Source organism: Melanotaenia boesemani, chromosome 13 (assembly GCF_017639745.1).
Source record: "Melanotaenia boesemani isolate fMelBoe1 chromosome 13, fMelBoe1.pri, whole genome shotgun sequence".
Classification (NCBI taxonomy): Eukaryota; Metazoa; Chordata; class Actinopteri; order Atheriniformes; family Melanotaeniidae; genus Melanotaenia; species Melanotaenia boesemani.
The window spans coordinates 8,558,940-8,576,387 of record NC_055694.1 but is presented as its reverse complement, the minus strand read 5'-3'; the positions used below and the strand labels follow the sequence as shown (position 1 = coordinate 8,576,387).

General features: G+C 36.6%; 4 protein-coding genes across 5 annotated transcripts; 1 reads left to right on the top strand and 3 right to left on the bottom strand.

Annotated features, from left to right (window-relative positions):
- Positions 1-379: 379 nt before the first annotated feature.
- On the bottom strand, positions 380-2,402 carry oard1 (O-acyl-ADP-ribose deacylase 1). 2 transcript variants are annotated; one of them, XM_042002915.1, is made up of 6 exons: positions 2,324-2,402; positions 2,116-2,220; positions 1,812-1,977; positions 1,655-1,713; positions 1,439-1,551; positions 380-1,347 (listed from the first exon to the last, which is right to left on the bottom strand). In XM_042002915.1, the coding sequence occupies exons 2-6, from the start codon at positions 2,158-2,160 to the stop codon at positions 1,200-1,202; spliced, it is 531 nt and encodes a 176-aa protein (XP_041858849.1). In that variant the 5' UTR covers positions 2,161-2,220; positions 2,324-2,402; the 3' UTR covers positions 380-1,199. The 2 variants fall into 2 exon arrangements, with proteins under 2 accessions (XP_041858849.1, XP_041858848.1); XM_042002914.1 differs by having other exon boundaries at positions 2,116-2,390.
- A 443-nt stretch (positions 2,403-2,845) lies between these two features.
- guca1b (guanylate cyclase activator 1B) lies at positions 2,846-4,821 on the bottom strand. Its single transcript, XM_042002917.1, has 4 exons — positions 4,132-4,821; positions 3,776-3,925; positions 3,532-3,646; positions 2,846-3,336 (listed from the first exon to the last, which is right to left on the bottom strand). The coding sequence occupies exons 1-4, from the start codon at positions 4,333-4,335 to the stop codon at positions 3,212-3,214; spliced, it is 594 nt and encodes a 197-aa protein (XP_041858851.1). The 5' UTR covers positions 4,336-4,821; the 3' UTR covers positions 2,846-3,211.
- Positions 4,822-5,783: 962 nt separating this feature from the next.
- Positions 5,784-11,397, bottom strand: LOC121651058 (serine/threonine-protein phosphatase 4 regulatory subunit 2-A-like). Its single transcript, XM_042002913.1, has 9 exons — positions 11,222-11,397; positions 10,415-10,496; positions 10,088-10,258; positions 9,706-9,799; positions 9,543-9,580; positions 9,286-9,360; positions 8,941-9,087; positions 8,334-8,611; positions 5,784-7,311 (listed from the first exon to the last, which is right to left on the bottom strand). The coding sequence occupies exons 1-9, from the start codon at positions 11,253-11,255 to the stop codon at positions 7,007-7,009; spliced, it is 1,224 nt and encodes a 407-aa protein (XP_041858847.1). The 5' UTR covers positions 11,256-11,397; the 3' UTR covers positions 5,784-7,006.
- A 194-nt stretch (positions 11,398-11,591) lies between these two features.
- On the top strand, positions 11,592-15,570 carry LOC121651060 (eukaryotic translation initiation factor 4E type 3-like). The gene is made up of 7 exons (XM_042002916.1): positions 11,592-11,952; positions 12,760-12,832; positions 13,046-13,140; positions 13,232-13,292; positions 13,373-13,439; positions 13,570-13,725; positions 13,834-15,570. The coding sequence occupies exons 1-7, from the start codon at positions 11,792-11,794 to the stop codon at positions 13,878-13,880; spliced, it is 660 nt and encodes a 219-aa protein (XP_041858850.1). The 5' UTR covers positions 11,592-11,791; the 3' UTR covers positions 13,881-15,570.
- Positions 15,571-17,448: the final 1,878 nt, after the last annotated feature.

Here is a 17,448-nt window from a genome sequence, read left to right as displayed (position 1 = left end):
CACTGGCAGAAAAAAAATGACAAGAGTAAAAAACCAGAAAACAAGAGCCCACAAGCAACCACTAAAAATACTGATAACAATCAAAGACAACAGTAAGAAAGACAAAGCACGAGGACGTGTGACATAGATCTGGCAAATAACAGAAACCAAGTGTAGATACATTGAGGAAACTAATAAAAAAACAGGGAGAAAGTGGTGTAATCGGCCAGGTTTAGTGAACAGGAAATAAACACAGGAAGGGATAACCTACAAAAATAAAACAGGAAACCAGAAAAACAACTTAGGAACGGACAGACCCAACCAAACCCACGCCCATAGACTGTGACAGGCATTAATTTACAGCAGGTCACCACAAGTATTTCACTTATTAAGAAAAAACTCATTGGGATTGTAGTAAAACTTAAATTTATGGTTTATTAAGATTTTGATTTACAGGTATGTTTATTTTGTTAAAAAAAAAACAAAGTCAAGGCCTACATCCACAAACTACCTTCAATTTGAATAAACTAGAACCCAGCAGAATATCTCTCAAACAGGGTGCGAAGTGATGCTCTCTACTGAATGTGACCGAGCTAGAAGGTTTCCGCTAGGAATGAAGGATATTAACAAAAAAGCTTGCTGGACTTGCAGGATCAATACACAGGCTTGAAACTGCCATTGCTGCCAAAGGTGTGTTAACAAGAACAAAAGGTGTGAGTAGTTTGGAAGAAAAATAAAATCAAGCTTTTATTTGATTTTTTTTTTCTCTAACACCTCAAAAGACCCATTTTGACAAAGTGTCAAGTAAATTTTGTTTAAAAAAAATATAGAAAACTTGAAAAGATCTGAAAAATTGTCATTGGCACTATATGTAATATTTAAACAGAGCAGTTTGTTAATACAGTCCAGCTACATCTTTTGTTTTGGGTCTTTTTTTTAATCTAGATTTACATGTTTTGGTGGCTGTTCCCATCTTATCAACAGACTGAAAATTGCCAATTGCAGATGTAAGCTACTACACTAACATTTGGACTGCAGAATTCTGTGTCATCTATATGCAGAAATTCATATGGGTTCAGCTGACTTTGATTTTGAATAAAAAGGAAAACTTTATTTTCATTCATTTAGTCTATAACATATATGTACACATAAAAACACTCCCAGCAACAAAGATTATTACAGAAGATTGCATAAAATGAACATTACAATATATCTGTGTATCATCTGAGCATGTGTTCCTTCATCACCGTGGTCTCTGTCTTCTGGGGAAGGCTGTAGATTGTAATAGAGATGTCTGTGCATTTGAAGATCTGTATCAGCATCTCCGACACTTTTGACCACTTGAGTCGATCCAAGCCGCACCCAATACTGTCAGAGGGAGGGAGACTGCACAAAACTCAGAAAAGATTTTATTTTTATGTTTTACAAGTGTAACAAAATGAGTGGGGATGTTACAAACCGTGGCATTGATATTCTTGTCACTCCATTCTTTATACAGTGAGACTTCATGTCCTCCAGGCTTTGTCTCAGGCTGTCATAGGTGGGTTTGTGGGTGGCTTTTTTCTTTGTGATCTGTGAAAAATTATAGGCAGGTCACATTTGTTGCACTGAATATATAATCAATTTGGAATAATGATTATACAATAATCATGTTAGCAAACAATAACAGCTTTACCAAATAGTAGACAAAGCGTGTGTCTCTTGTCAGTACAGCACACTGTCCTGTCAGCTTTTCTGTTTGGAAATACAGAATGGAAAGACATCATTAAAAAAAATAAACACAAACATAATGCTCTATAATTCATTAAAACCTCTGAACTGAACTGACTCACTCTGTTCCTTTAACTCCGGCACGCCGCCGAACTTTTGCTTGAACATCACTGCTATGCCTGCCCCCATGCGGCAGTCCTCGCTGATGCAGTGGGCCAAGGCTTCGTCCACTGGGCTGGAGAACAGGTTCCCCGTGACATAATTCAGGCTCCAACTGTCGTCTGCAAGCTAGCCAGAAGGGGGCGACAATACACCGTGTGATAAAATACAATGGAAGCACGGGAGGTATACGTCCGAAGGGAAAGTCGCAGCATTCTCTTTAAGCCCATGTAAAACACATTAATTCATACCATTTTTAAGTTTTACCTTCACTTTGTCAGCGCAGTCTGGTGTCCGAGTTTCGGACGACATTAGCGACAACGAGCTGAGATCTTGCCAGCTGATTTGATTTGGTGTTAAGAATTGAAATACTTGATGGAAAACATAAAAAGTATGCACTGGACAGTCAGCATGCACTTTCGACTGAAAGACTAGTTTATTAGCTGTTCGTGAAAAAAGGAAGTTGCTCGTATACCTCTTAAAAAAGTGACAGCTAATCGCTTTCATGCTAAATAGACAGCTAGCATGTTGTTTAGCAGGGTGGAAGCAGCCAGTAAACTGATCTCACGAGAAAAAACGAGACTTTATAATGATAACGTTCTCCTAAAAGTGAAAGCTGTTTTATGTTGTTTTTCCTAAACGCTCTCATGATTAAACTATAACATTCTACGCCATCTATATCTAAAACATGGCCATTAATATTTTTTGTTATATTTAAGTTTCTAGTAGCACTGTGGCGGAGTGGCTCTTGCCTCTCACCATATAGGTTTCAGACCCTAATCAATCAACTAAACAGGGTGAGAGTATAGCAAATTAATTTGTTATTTCTCTGTAATCATGTCAGGCTATGAAAGTAATACCAGTAAACATTATTATGCTCTGTTAAGTTAAAATGCATCAATATGTGATAGGAAGTAAATACATTTCAGTCTGAATGTCAGTCAAAACAAAAAAGTCCAGTTGGTCATCTCAAATAAATGAAAACACTTTTATAGGGTATGTTTAAGTTTGTTTATTGTGTAACTTTTATGAATAATTTATGACATACACAAAAGAAAATACTGTACACACCTTATCATTGCAGCATATGTAAAACGCAAATAGATCCACAATCCTACATTGTCACAGATATCAGCAGATAAGATCAGACTACTGTTGTTTCATAACTTGATTAAAAGTGTAACTTCTCTGAACACACGGCCCCTTTAGAAGCAAAATAGCATTTTTTTGGGAATCAACATCTAATTCTTGAAATTCTTCAATTGCAGTGCCAGAATGACTCATACACAAATATGTACAAAATCACAATGTGAATGGTCACACATTAGGTGTGTCTGACAGACTGACAGTCCAGGTTCCAGCCTTAGAAGTCAGCGCTGCGTCTCCGTTCATTTATCCAGTCCCCGGGATTGACATCCATCTGCAGCATCTTCATCACCCACTTGTCCCTCCGTGCTCCATCGATAAACTCATCCAGTGATAGCTCCCCTAAATGACAAAAGACAGTGTCACTAGTCCTGAACTCAGAATTTCAATAGCTGACCATTATACATCTGAAATTGTCTTTTTATTTCACTTCATAAACAATTAATGCATGCAACCTTACAAGACCCTTACAGCAGCCTGACACAGACTTTTTAAATAATTAATAAAACTCCCAAAACTTAAAAAAAAAAACCTCACCATCTCCATTTTCATCAACCAGCTCAAATATCCGGTCAACCACTTGGTCTGGGGTAAGCAGATTGCATTCTTCATCCAGCTCTCCATGGCAGGCTTTCTTCAGCCGATAAATAGACTGTGACAGGAAAGGGTGTTACAATGACTCCTGCACAAACTGCGTCAATTTCAGTCCTCTAATTTATTATGAATTATTATTTGAAAATTTTTGAAAGCTTTAAAGATCATCAAAATTGTGAAATATTACCTCAACTATTTCAAGAAGTTCTGTCTTATCGATGCATCCGCTTCCATCTTTATCATACATTTTGAATGTCCATTTAAGCTTATGCTCCAATTTTCCCCTGAGAACTAAGTTCAAAGCTGCCACATACTCCAGAAAATCAATGGTGTTGTCCTGTGAACATAAAGAGAAAAAGAGTTTAAACATAATGGAAAGTGTGATCTTAGTATTTTGAGAAAATACTTTTTAATTTACTCTGGAGATCATTGATGTTGCAGCACAGAACATTGTCTACTAAAATATTTACTTGTTAATTGTGCAGCACTGTGCAGCATATCTGTATCAGACCCAAGCAGAGTGAAATCTAAATTTGTACTTACGCCATTCTTGTCAAAGGCTCGAAACATGTTTTCAATATAATCTGCAGCCTCCTTGTTATCAGTAACTCCGAAAAAGCTCTTGAATTCGTGCATGAACAAAGTTCCACTTGGGCATTCCACAACAAATTTTTTGTACCACTCCTGCAGCTCTGCCACATCGATTTCCTTGTCTGGGTCACTGTCTTCACTCAAGCGCTGACCCATGATGGGAAGATTTTCTTCAGCTTCCCCAGCACAGAAAAGATATTTTTTACATTACATGCACTTGTTTAACCTGGTTTACTCTCTTTCTAACTTCCCCGTCTACAGTACAAAATCCAAAAAAGTGAGCAAACAGCAGACTGAATGACTGCCCGTAATTTCGTGCTAATCAGCAAAAATAAAATGTATCAATATGGCATCAAAGTCCATACAGGCTGAACGGTTATTTGGCTCTCTATTGTTACAAATCCCTGCTGAAAGTGAGGATAAGACACTGGCTGCGATGGATCACATGGTGAGGGATTAGAAATGAAGACTTGTCAAAACCAATTAGTTCACAATCATCAGTACACATACAGATAATGTGGGGATTTCCTTTGTGTTCCTATTTATATCAATGCTAATAAACGGAAACATACATGTGCTGTTTACGAAATGTGTGGAAGCAGACACCACAACGTTCACAGGTTTCAGGAACCTTTTCATACAGGTGGGAATTAAATCCTTATATGAGTTAAAGATCACCAACTGTATAGACATAGATAAATGAAATGTGCCAATTTACGTATTTGAGAGTGACAGAGGTTTAAAATCAGGTTACTTAAGAGGCATTACAGGAAATCTAAGTTTTTTTCATGCTTCTGTTTTTTATGGTAAAAGTGGCTTGTGTGACGGTTTGTGTAAAATCTCTCATGATAAGAAGGTCATGACCAGTCTGATGATTCACCAAGGTAAATATACCAGGAAGCACAAAATGCTGTTTACATGCCTGTTGCTGTCTCACTCAGGTCTATGGTAAATGTCTTATCAGTTGCACTGACACTGGATTACACGGGCAATGTGGCAGGAAGTCTCTGGGAGTTATTTGGAAATAGCATGGTGTCAACAGAAAAACTGCACTGTTTATGGACTTGCTCTGGTTCAACACTTCCTGGTCCATGATATGTGCTGACAACTGGGACAGCGATAATCTTGGTTTATAGAGGTATCAAGGCCATTGAGGAGTCATTGGATGTTATCCTCTCGAGATTAAAATGATTCATACCCCCTAAGTCTTACACAACTGCTATTTTCTCTCTTATCACCTTGCACAAATTCCCCCTTATTCCAATTACCCATTTCTAGAAGTGAGGCTGGCAGCGTTGTTTTTGTCTAAGTAAAAATAAACAAGAGATCTGGCAAAAGATTTAAGAGATGTCATGTCTTATATTTGCCATATGGGTTTGGAGTCATCCATCATCTCAGATTTTAACAGACTGCAAACGTGTGTACTAAAATTTCAGTTCTTTGTTTTTAATCAGAATTAAAATTCTGGGTTGACAAACCAGTCAGTCAAAGTTGCCATTTCCAGTCATACTACATGTCTGGCTTAAAGGTAATTCCCAGTCTTCTGGCTAATTCTTCTGCATTTGTGTAACATAAATTGCAGCTCAAAAAGAACAACTCATATAAACACTTGATTTTAGCATTTATTGCTTTCCATGAATACTATCTTACAAGCTCAAGCCTTCAACTTCCAGCAATCAGTTTTACAAAGGCAGTGGACATGTATTACAAGTCTACAAAAACTGATTTACAGATATGTACTGTAAAAATCCTAATTATCAAAAGTGACAGCTGTACAATTAAGGTATGACATCCAGAAAGTGTAAGTACCTTGTATTTTGACTAAAGTTTGATGCAGAAATTAGTAACCTTATGCCAAATCAATATTCTATCTGACCAAAGTGGTCACTACTGGCACAACTGTGTTATATAGGCTTCATACAGTGACAAAGCAAAACAATATTTTCTACATCTTTTAAGGGATCAATGCTAACAAGTGCAGTGTATGTGCTTCATAGAAAATGCAAACACACATCTGAATTTTTGCTTCACAATCATAATGACAGGTGTCCTCATTCAAACAAGAGACACATTCACCCAAAAGATAGTTGAAGCTACTGTGCTTAGTCTAAGGCTTCATCCACACACAGGCGTGTTTAGGTCTATCCACATTAAACTGACATTTTGGGAGCCTGAAAATGCTAATTTTTTTAAACCAGGTGTAAATAAATTTGAAAACGCCTCAGTTTTGTTTCTGTGTTTACAAGCCATATGCATCTTTCTTGAACCGATGAAGTCTTAGCTCGATTTCTCCCTTATCCCACGTGTTAACCCTGCAAATAACTACAATAGTGAATTACAGTGTTGCATTTGTGCTGCAGAAACTACTGAGTATGACGTGGCTTTTACAGCAAAATCTTCTCGTCAGTCCACACAAATGTGTGGATGTAGCCTAAAACACAAATTTAGCTAAATTGAGCTCTTTGGAAATAAATGCCAGATGACTAGAGAAATTACTGAATACATTATCAAGTTTAAATTAAAAGATATATAAAAAAAAAAACAAAACAAGAAAAAGGGTTAGAAATTTTTTTTTTTTAGTCAACAGTGAAAAAGGCAGTCTCCATGATCTCATTTAAATCATCTTCTTCCAGTTTAAAGACCAGCTGAAGAGTGGCCAGGAGAAGCTGAAATGCAAGAGGACGAAACTCTCCTGTGAGGGGTCTCGAGGTCCACATCGCTCTTGGTCCTGATGCCTAACGGTCCACAGTGCTACAGATATACCCTTGGTGTGGTATCATACAGTGTTAAAAAAAAATAATAATAAGTTGGCATGTTGGCCTTAAAGTTAATCATGTTCCCCAGGCTCTATTGCAGTCTCTCCATTGTCTGAAATGTCAGTACCACCCTCTGTTGACAAGTCAGGTGAATTACTGGAAGAAGATACATGCTTGTCACTGGTTAAGCTCTCTCCATCACTGCTGCTGCTGCTGCTGCTCTCCCCACTGTCCTGCTCAAAGCTTGCATTTGCCTCTGCTGAAGCCGCTTCCTCAGATTGATCTACAGTGCTGTCACTCTGATCACTGTGGGCAGCCCCTGGCTCCGATGAGTCGCTTTCCTCCTCAGTTGGTTCTGTTTGAGTGCTGCTAGGCTCTGAGAAAAGAACACAGCATCACAAATAATCTGTGGTAACAAATCACTTCTAGTCTGTTCTATTTTGAAGATCTTTGATGCTGCATTGGACATTATAACGAAATCACAGGTGTTACAAAATACAGAAAACATTTTTTTCTATGTAATGTAAACAAGAATTTCTACTCTCGAATATAATCACCAGTATATTCTGATTTTAAGAAAAAGCTAAATTCGCTGATAGCGTTGTTACTGCATGTTTTGTTTTTCAGTTAGTTTCCTGATCAGTGTTTATCTAAAAGAGTGAATTGTTTAAACTGAAAGGTGCCTTGAATGGCTGAGTAAAAACATAATAAAGTTCATTCTGGCTTTTCTTTCTTCTCAGCACAGCTGCAATCATGACATGAAAAGGGCCCATTCGCAAAAATACTCAAACATCCCACCATCGGTCTGGAAGCCATACAAAACAAGCTTTTAGCTCAATTTCAATTAGTTTTGATCCCTCCAGTACTGAAAAGGTGCATTGTGTAAGGATTACAGACATCTAGTGATAAAGATGAGCATAGAAATGACTTCAAATGCCAAGTACATTCATGAATAGACAGTGGCCATTAGTGGCCAAAATTCTTCCAAACAAACATGTTTTCATCTGCAAGTGGATCCACTGCACTATAGATAACTACTTTTTTGTCTTTTAAGACTTTTCTCAAATGGTGCTCTAACACCTACCAAACTAAGCTGGTTTTAAAGCTCGGAGGGTTCTCACTTCACACAGAGCTCTTTGTCCATTCACAGACACCATAATAAAAATGGTGGCACAAATATGGCAGCTGCCATGTATGTAGACCCACAGCTAGTAGACATAATAGGCTCTAAGAGTTTATACATTATATTTTTCTGTCATTGACCAGTGATTTTGTTATATGCCACACCCTTCAAATGTTTCAAGTGGTGCACTTGAACAATATGAAAGCATCACATGACTCAACTGTACAGCATCACTTAGCATATATCAGCTCAAATAAGGATGAATTTACACTTACCATGATTGTCTGAAATACTGGGAGTGTCCAACGACGTTTCACTTTTGCATTCTTGACCACAAGAGTCTTCTGAAGACTCAGCTGTCTCTGACAAGCTATCTGGTTCTTTATGGCAAGATGACTCCTTTTCTTCATTTGTAGTTTCTTCCTCTTCCTTCGCTTCAAACTTCAGCCGCTTGGCCTCCTGTTTGTTACCCTCAGAATCTCCTTCTTCTTCTGGGTGTTTGTTCTTCATTCCACTCTTTGGCGTCATCTCGTTGTCTGATGGTGACGTTTCACTGTAAAAACATACGAAATCAAATATTTAGATTGAATACTCAAGTTTGAGTAAGTAAGGTTGTCATGATATTTGATTGTTTCAAGCAACTGAAATATAATCAAAACAGGAGTTCAGAAACTCCACAAAACATTTGAAAATCAATCTGCATCAAAAATGGTTTTTATTATTGCTCCTTCCACAAGGTAAAAGTGGTGTGTTGCTCATGTTTCCTTTTAAAGGTGTAATCTTAAGATCTGATTATGGTGGAGAGGTCTTGGCTCAACAGCATTATCAGTTTTTATCATAGTGTGTAAACACACTGAGTATACAACATGTTAACTCAGTTACCTCATATGGTGCTCCTCCAGTTCAGTGGTTGGCTCTGGCTCTTTGCTAGCTGGACAGTCAGGGAGGCCATTGGTGGAAAGTGAAGTGGACAATGATGGCTTTGGTCTGTTGAGTGTTTTCGGTATGCCTGGTCCGTTAACATTTCGACTGCAGAATAACACAACAATCATTTCTAAGGCATGTCATGTCACAGGCTGAATCATAGGCCAGATCAACAGAATGAGGTAGACCCAAACTGTCAGGTTAGACAGAGCTATCCTTACTACACCCTGATTCTCTTCAAAATACACATGAGGCAATGTCAGATTTGTAAAAATCGATCACTGACAAGTGTGTTCCTCCCACCTGTCTGAATACAGAGAGGAGTTACCAGGAAACATCACTCCATTCATTCTGTTTACACTGGATGCACCATTTTTCCTTTGAAAGAAGTAAAAAAGGCACACAAAAAATCTCTGTTAATTTTTCTTTTTAATTTTGTAGCTGACTCAGAATAAAAATTTAAGGTAACTGTAAATATATATATATATATATATAAGAAGCAGCTTCGCTAAAATTTAGCCATTAGGTGAAAGGGTGCTGAAAGTTAGTATGTTACTTACTCTGATGTAGGGTACACACAGCTGACCACCATTACATTCTGCAAAAGGAAAATAGTAACACAGATTTTAAAGATTATTTTATAGTCTTTACTTGTACATTTAAATCATCATCTCCTACAAAGTATGCAGAGATTTAGACAAAGTAGTGTTGTGTATTGCTCACCTTTTCCAAACCTCTGAGAAACTTGTCTGTACCTGTATAATTTCGCTTGGGGTCTGTAAGTAGTTCACACAGGCGCTGAATGGTGAATGGAATTCTGGAAGTTACCAAACATATATTTAGATTTAGACAGGCATAATCATCTCACCACAAGAATCACTACTGTAGTACAAAACCTGCTAAAGATAGTGAGATCTTGAGACAAACATAAAAAATGGAACAATTTGGACAGATGTGGCCAGTGACAGTCAAAAAAAAATACAAGCTACTACACAAATAATTAGTCATGTTAAGGAACACAATGGCTCCTAGAGTTTGGTGAAAAGCTTTACACAGAACACCCTACTCTAATAGTAAAATGTAGTGGGGTTTGTGCTTCACTCACCCATTGTAACCATCCACTATCTTCAAAATCCTTTTCTTCATTTCTTCAAAGGGGACATACTCCACGTTAGGATTATGTATACCTCTCTGTTCTGGCGCCGAAGCATGGAAATCGTCCATGACTTCTTCTAATTTAAACCTAAAATATGTTTTAAATTGTGACCATGGGATCCTGAAAGATATAAGAAATGCAAGCATATTGATTATGCATAAAACACCACCATGCTCTCTCTCCTTTTTTTTTTAACTGATGTACTATTTTCTGTAATGCAAAATTTCTTTAAAAAAAATGCATCTGAGGTTATGTGTACTGCAAATTGCAACTCACATTGGTTGCCCTGTCTTGGCGACACGACACAAGAACTGTTCTAGTACAGGACATATCTCTTTCTTCCCTTTCTTCTCAAAATCTGGAAAACGTCACATTGAAACATAAAGCATTCATTGTTAAAACCGTGGATCCATCTGATCCCAATCAAAGCATACAAATGTACAACAGACACCTGCATTAACCTTGAGCTACAGGTGAAACTTATCTTAATTAACCATGACGATCAATAATTTCAAAATCTTCTCATTTTTTCCTCGAAAAATCACTTTTCGTTCCAAGCTGCTTCTGGCAAATAAAATGACCAGTTGTACTGATTTAATAAAATGTGGAATAGTTTTTAGCAATTAAGCCTAGGGAAATTACATTTAGTTAAGTTAATTAGTCGTTTAAATGTTCAATTATAAAGCTGCAAAACACCACATTCAGTTATCAACACAGGAAGTTCATAGAAGTTTAAAACGTTAGCAGTGTAACGTTAGCAGTGTACTGTGACGTTTTTAAGCTAGCTGTTTACATAATCGTTAAGTGTTTTTAGGGGTAAATTTGGTACAAAAATAGAATGCATTGGATTGCTTTCTTGCAAAGGGTAAAATTTAAGTAGACAGGCCAAGCAAAACTTACGACAAACACTTTAAGTGTCTGTTTTTCTAAAAGCTAGGTCTTGCTGGTATGCTACATTTTGGACGATAACGTATGTTACGTTGTTAGCTAAAGAAATAGATATTGACGATTAAACCAAACTATACGTAAAATCATGTAAAACACTAAACACAGATAGTTAACTTGTATAAATGTAAACATTGCCTTGAAACGCTTCCAACAGTGCGTCGATATCCATGGCTGTGTCCAGTCACAGGCAGGAAATGCTTGCTAGTTAGCAGTTCAGCTAGCAGGTAGCAACAACATGGGTAACAACTCAACAAAGCTGGTGGCAGTGGATACTGCGCATGTCTGCAATTACGTATTCGCAATTGCGGAAGAGACGAAGAACAACAAAGCTCTCAATGCCGCATTGGTTATAGAAATAAATCTAAAAAATGTGACTATTGTTTGTTCAAATAGCTCTAGTAATTTTGAGATTAACTTTTAAGCACGTCTTGGCTTAAGTGACAGAAACTTGTCGATTGTTCTGGTGCGCTGTAGATGCCAAAGGCAGTCAGCGAGCGTCTTCGTTTTTTTTTGTTTTTTTTAGTGACGGCGCAAACCGGTGAAGCAACCAATGAGTCAGCAGCTGATTAAATTGTGCCTAGCAAACCTATACATATATATCGAACCGCAACAGCTCCAGTGAAAACGTCTGCGCAAGAAGGCGACAACAATTTTTTTATTATTATTTTCAGTAAAGTTATACGTCTTTCAGAGCTAACAATAACAATGGCAGTTCCCGTAGCTGCAATACAACTGAGCTCACCGTCAAGCCCGGGTCTTCTGGAGCACACCATTCACACCAGCGAGAGAGATTTGGGAAGGATTTCACATAAAAGTGAAAATGACACCTTACCTTTACATTCTCCATGGACTTTCTGGCTTGATAGGTAAGAACTTATTATTATTATTATTATTATTATTATTATTATTACTACATTTATTTATTTATTTATTTTAGTAAGTTGTTAGTGTCAAGTGTGAACTCTCTGTCTGACCCGTTTAGGAGAACAACGACGACTTTATCAGGCTTGGCATAAGTCAGTGATCGGAGACCAAACAACACCAGGAATGCTTACAAAAAAATAAAAATAAAAATAATTACAACTGCTCTAACTTTAAATATAACTAAAACGGCATTTCTGCCAACTTGTTTAATTAAATTGCATAAACTGTGTAATTATGATTAAATGGCTAAACAGGAATCAAACAAATGCCAGTGTTTCAATATGAGGTTTTATGAGCACTTGTATTTGTTATAAACTTGTTGAATCATTGCTATTACCTCTTGTTGCTGTTGGGTGAATTTAAGATTAAACTTTGGTCAAACCTTTTATTAAAGCTCATGTAACATGTAGATTAGACTTAAAAAAAAACCCAAATGTATAGTTTATCATAACAGATATGATCACAAGTTGCACTGAGTTACACAAGCTTGAATGTGGACAGAGTGTACAAATCAGATGGTACTGTGTTCAAATGGGGTCACTGTTGTTTACTGTTTACTGGATTATTTGTCATCTGATCCCCCTCCACCACCGCCACCCCAACCTGTCTGCTAAGAGGGCAGCACTCTGACATGTCTGATAAATGTAGCACTGAACAGAAGAAAGAAAAAAGTGGGGCATTTCTAGATACAGCATGGGATGTTTACAAGAAAAAAACTTTAATAAAATAACAATATTAATTATTATTAGATCTTTACCTGGAACAACAGCAGCTGAATGTGAGTCAAACCTGAAGAAAATCTACACTGTGGAGACTGTTCAGGTAAGATGCTTTTACAGACATGAAATTACATCATATTAATGTAATTATTAGCATACAAGCCAGATCATGTACATCATATTACTACCTGGGTTTATGCATAAATTATATTATGTGCCACAGTAGCAGATCTGAAACATTAACAGGACCGTCTGTGTGTCAGCAAAAGCTCAGTAAATTAACCTCTTTCCTCTGTTCAACTTGGCACTGGAGTAGAACTTTTGGAGAGTTTACAACAACATACCTAGTGTCTCTAGCTTGCCTCTGAGGTGTAGCTATCATCTGATGCGAGGAGAAAGGAAGCCTCTTTGGTGAGTTGAACCTTCACAATAATTTCTATTGCATATTAATTAAGGGTACTGTATGTATAGAGTGTAATGTTCCACGCTGATCTGCTTACAGGGAAGAAGAAAGCAATGCTAAGGGTGGGGTTTGGAAGATGAAAGTGCCCAAAGAGTGCACAGTGAGTCATTTTACATATTCAAGTAATACTATGGTCGTTTACCACTGTCAGTGTTTGATAATGTTACTTTATGTTTGCAGTCTTCTGTGTGGAAGGAGTTGCTGTTGGCTACTATCGGAGAACAGTTCAGTGACTACTGTGCCTCAGGTAAATGTCTTTGTAATTTCTTTGACTCGTGAAATATCAGGGCTGTAGTTATTGGCCATTATTTAAAATGGCATTTCTCCAATCGGCTACCATGGTTCCAAAATGCAGTAACCTCATTCTGTGCTTATAGATGATGAAGTGGTTGGGGTCAGCGTCAGTGTACGAGATCGAGAAGATGTGGTTCAGGTCTGGAATGGAAATGCTTCCTGTGCCAACGAGTCCAACGTCTTAGGAAAGATCTATGAGCTCCTTCCACAGATTCCTTTTAAAGCTGTGTTCTATAAACGTGAGTGTTTTCTTATGCCTTTTGACAACACTTGGATAGTTTATCAGGAGCTGCAACAACATCATAAAATGTGACCTATTTTCTTATATATTCCCTCTTATTTTCCAGCACATGAGGAGCATCATGCTTTTGAAGGAGGTCGATCCAGACATTAGTACATTTTGCTCATCAGACCCTTGGAGGTATACAATATCCATTTTTGCTGGTGAAGGTGTTTTGGACCATAATACTCGGGCAAATTTCAAAGCAGTTGAGTTGTTAATCTTAGTTACCTCAATTTAGCCCAAGTATTATGAATCAGGCAATGAAATTCACTTTTTCTGAGCACTACTGACATGACAAAAATAGTTATTTTAGTCAAAAGCATAAACTGTTTTAGTTTTAGATGTGACAGTGTTTTTGTATATTTTTATAATGTAGAGTTTTACAAAAACTAAACAGAAAATCACCTTTTCTTAGATGCGTTCATGCATTTTTGAACAGTTTACTAACCACAAATCTCTTAATATAAATGAAGAAGAAATAAAGTTCCACAATCAAATTCTTTGTCCCAATAATACATCACAAGGATTTTCTACTTTGTTCTTATTTCTATTAAATCTTTAACATAATACTCAAGCAGAACATTGCACTTTTTGTTTATTTTCATGTGTAGGATATGAGCAGAAGAATGAAGTATGTTTTTGTTACAATAAAATGACCTCAATGCACAGAACACCTTGAATAGATTATGAGAAATATATGCAATAACTTTTTTCTGTAGAGTTTATGGCAGATGTGTTGTGTAGTGGTTATCATTTTGATTCAGCCTCTGTCCTAAAGCAAGCACTTTGTTACTGTGTGTATGTAGTGTGTGTGTGTGTAAGATATCTAGATGTCCCTCCAGGATAATCTGGAGTTTTGATTCCTGAGACCAAACATTCTTTGGTTTTGTGTCACCTTTTCTGCCTAACCATAAAACTGTTTTCCTTTTTGTTCATTTTTATATGACTTTCATTTTTTCCTGCTTTGGTTATTAACTTAAACACATCGACACCAAAGTGCTTTCACTTTTTATTTGATTGTTGTTCAAATTAAATTTTAGCACCTACTGTTTTTTCAAAACATAAGAAATGGCCCAAGGAGAAGTAAATAATGAATTCATGGCTTACAGAACCCTGTCAGCAGGGCACAGAAATGGAGAAATGTTGCTGAATCACAGGCCAAAAGCTGTGCGAAACAAATTGGCTGAACAAAGACAACTTATAAGTGCCACACCAAAATAATGAGTTTCTCTGTACTCACTATTTTCTGCATTTTTTTAAGTCATAATCTCTTTTGGGGAAATGTTTTATGTTCATGAAATTTCTCCCATCAAAGATGCCATTCTTGTGTGTTTGAGTGACTGCACAGAGGAGGGTAAATTCGACTGTTATTTAAGAAGTGATTTCTAGAGATCTATATAGTATTCATTCAAACTTTGAGTGCTTTTTTAATTTATCAGTCAAATTGAATGAAGAATTTTTCATGCTGATGGCCAAGTTTGCATTCTCTTGTAAAAATCAGTGACTAAAGAATTATATGTGAAACCACACACTCATGTTAATTCTGCTGTTCATATGATGATAAAGTGCATACTTTAGTCTGACTATAACAGTCTTTTTTACCCTGCACATGAATTGCTAACAGCTCACTTCAGATCTAAGACCTTGTAACTAATTGTTGATCTTGGATGGTGCCTTGTGTTTATCAGCAGTTTACAATGTTAAAGTCCTGTGTTCAGCATGTTGAAATTGTGTACATAGTCTCATTTTTTCTTTATTGGTTTTACATGTGATGAAAATAAAAAATAAAGAATGAAACTTTTTCTGTTTGTAATCTTTGCTTACATGACAAGTTAATATATAATGACATGAAATGGCACGTTATTCTTGAAATGTTGCTTTTTTAAAACAGTTGCTAACATCAATGTCATTTTCAAGATCCAACTTTAATCATATTTCATATTTACTTGCATTAGACTTTTGCAAGGAATAATAGACATAGTAATATACTCATCAGTTGAAGAGATAAACAACTTTGCATGCAAACTGAGCACCTTCTGAGCTTTAAAACTGCGGTACCGGTTTGTTTGATAGGTGCTAGTGCACCGTTGGGATACTTAACACCTTTAAAAGGCATAAATAAAGGTGGTACACAGGAGCACAATGTTGAAGTAGTTACCCATAGATCACTCACCTGAGGCAACTTGATCCACTTGCAGATGAAAACATGCAAGAATATTAGCCACTGCTGGCCACCGTCCATCCAGAGCTGTGCTTGTCATTTGAAGTCATTTCTAAGCCCATCTTTACACTAGATGTCAGTAGTTTTTACACACTGTACCTTTGCAGGGTTCCTTGGAGTGTCTGCTACTGTGATGTTGGCAGTAAACTCTTTGGGCCGTGTAGGTTGTCAGGTGAGGTGAAAGTGGATTGTGCCTGCTTCATACAGATTTCATCAGAATCCTATCTTTAGGAAGCGGGAATAATACGTAAGCCATGTTTCTTGCAGTACAGTATTTGCAAGGGAGGGGGTACTGCTGTCCTGCTTAGGGAAGCTTCTACTATAATTATATTCTAATTGTATCATGACATGCTTAGGTCTCCATCAGTATAACTTCTACATAAGATCTCTTTGTACTCAATGTTGTTGACTCTTTATTAATATATGAGGGCCGTCCTACAACTTGCTGTACAGCATATTTTACTTGTTTCATAGCAGCAAGATTGTAAATGTCCCCCTCTTGTGGTCTGACTAGTGTGGTCATAGGAAATATTCTACAACACTTCATTTTGAATGCAAAATATCTGTTTCACAGAGGCCATTATTATAAGCAGTAAAGCTGCTTGTGTAGCCTGATCAACCTAAACACCAATGATACAACCTTTTTTTACAATGATGAAAACAATTCTTTTATTGATCTACGTTTGGATTTCCACATATAAAATTTGATTAAATACTTCTAGTACCGAATATCTGAAATACATCTGCCACAGCATTGGACTAAGAAGACCCTCGTGTATGTTGATTGTTGTCAGAAGGTATTCAAAAACAGAAATAAAAAATAGTTAACTAGCAATATCCCTTGGGAAGGTGATTTTCTGATTTATTGTACTAGTGAATAAGTGTTTCAAGGTACTCAGGTAAAGATGGTGCTTACCGTTAAATTGTGAGATATAAGTATGAACAAACCAAGTGTAGATGAGACTTTATATTTCAATTTTTTCTAATGCTGTGATCATATTCCTTCCAGCATTTATAATGGTGGCCCTAAGATACAAAACAACAACAAAACCAAAAACAACCCAACAGCACATAGACAACAACAATAAAAACCAACAATAATAATAATAACAATAATAATAATAATAATATGATAACGTGTATAGAGTAAAGCCAAAAACAAAGATGATTGTTTTCTGTGAATGTACTGTTTTGTGATTGTTTTTTGATATTCTGTTTTCTGTTTCGTCTTTGTCTTTGTCTTCTGAGGTGTTAATTTCTTAAATACCTTATAATGTTTTTTTTCTTTTTTATTTATTTATTTATTTACTTTTTGCTTTCTAGATTTTTGTCGAGTGCTTTAAGTTTTGTTGTTTGCTGTGATTTGTGAAATGTCTCATGTATTTTATCCCTTCTCTCTTCAAAAGAAGGCTTTACTTTAGATTTGTTATCAATACCCATTAATATTTTTTATTTTTA

Excerpts from the sequence above, each read along its gene's own strand:
- oard1 (XM_042002914.1), bottom strand. The coding sequence starts at position 2,355 with ATGAAAGCGATTAGCTGTCACTTTTTTAAGAGGTATACGAGCAACTTC. Across the intron at positions 1,978-2,115 it reads ACTGCGCTGACAAAGTGAAG|CTTGCAGACGACAGTTGGAG; the intron begins GTAAAACTTAAA and ends CCTTCTGGCTAG. Across the intron at positions 1,552-1,654 it reads CACGCTTTGTCTACTATTTG|ATCACAAAGAAAAAAGCCAC; the intron begins GTAAAGCTGTTA and ends AATTTTTCACAG.
- guca1b (XM_042002917.1), bottom strand. The coding sequence starts at position 4,335 with ATGGGTCAGCGCTTGAGTGAAGACAGTGACCCAGACAAGGAAATCGAT. Across the intron at positions 3,926-4,131 it reads GAGCCTTTGACAAGAATGGC|GACAACACCATTGATTTTCT; the intron begins GTAAGTACAAAT and ends TTATGTTCACAG. Across the intron at positions 3,337-3,531 it reads GGTTGATGAAAATGGAGATG|GGGAGCTATCACTGGATGAG; the intron begins GTGAGGTTTTTT and ends TTTGTCATTTAG.
- LOC121651058 (XM_042002913.1), bottom strand. The coding sequence starts at position 11,255 with ATGGATATCGACGCACTGTTGGAAGCGTTTCAAG. Across the intron at positions 9,361-9,542 it reads TGTGTGTACCCTACATCAGA|GAAAAATGGTGCATCCAGTG; the intron begins GTAAGTAACATA and ends CTTCTTTCAAAG. Across the intron at positions 9,088-9,285 it reads TCCTCTCTGTATTCAGACAG|TCGAAATGTTAACGGACCAG; the intron begins GTGGGAGGAACA and ends GTTATTCTGCAG.
- LOC121651060 (XM_042002916.1), top strand. The coding sequence starts at position 11,792 with ATGGCAGTTCCCGTAGCTGCAATACAACTGAGCTCACCGTCAAGCCCG. Across the intron at positions 11,953-12,759 it reads TGGACTTTCTGGCTTGATAG|ATCTTTACCTGGAACAACAG; the intron begins GTAAGAACTTAT and ends AATTATTATTAG. Across the intron at positions 13,293-13,372 it reads AAGTGCCCAAAGAGTGCACA|TCTTCTGTGTGGAAGGAGTT; the intron begins GTGAGTCATTTT and ends TTATGTTTGCAG.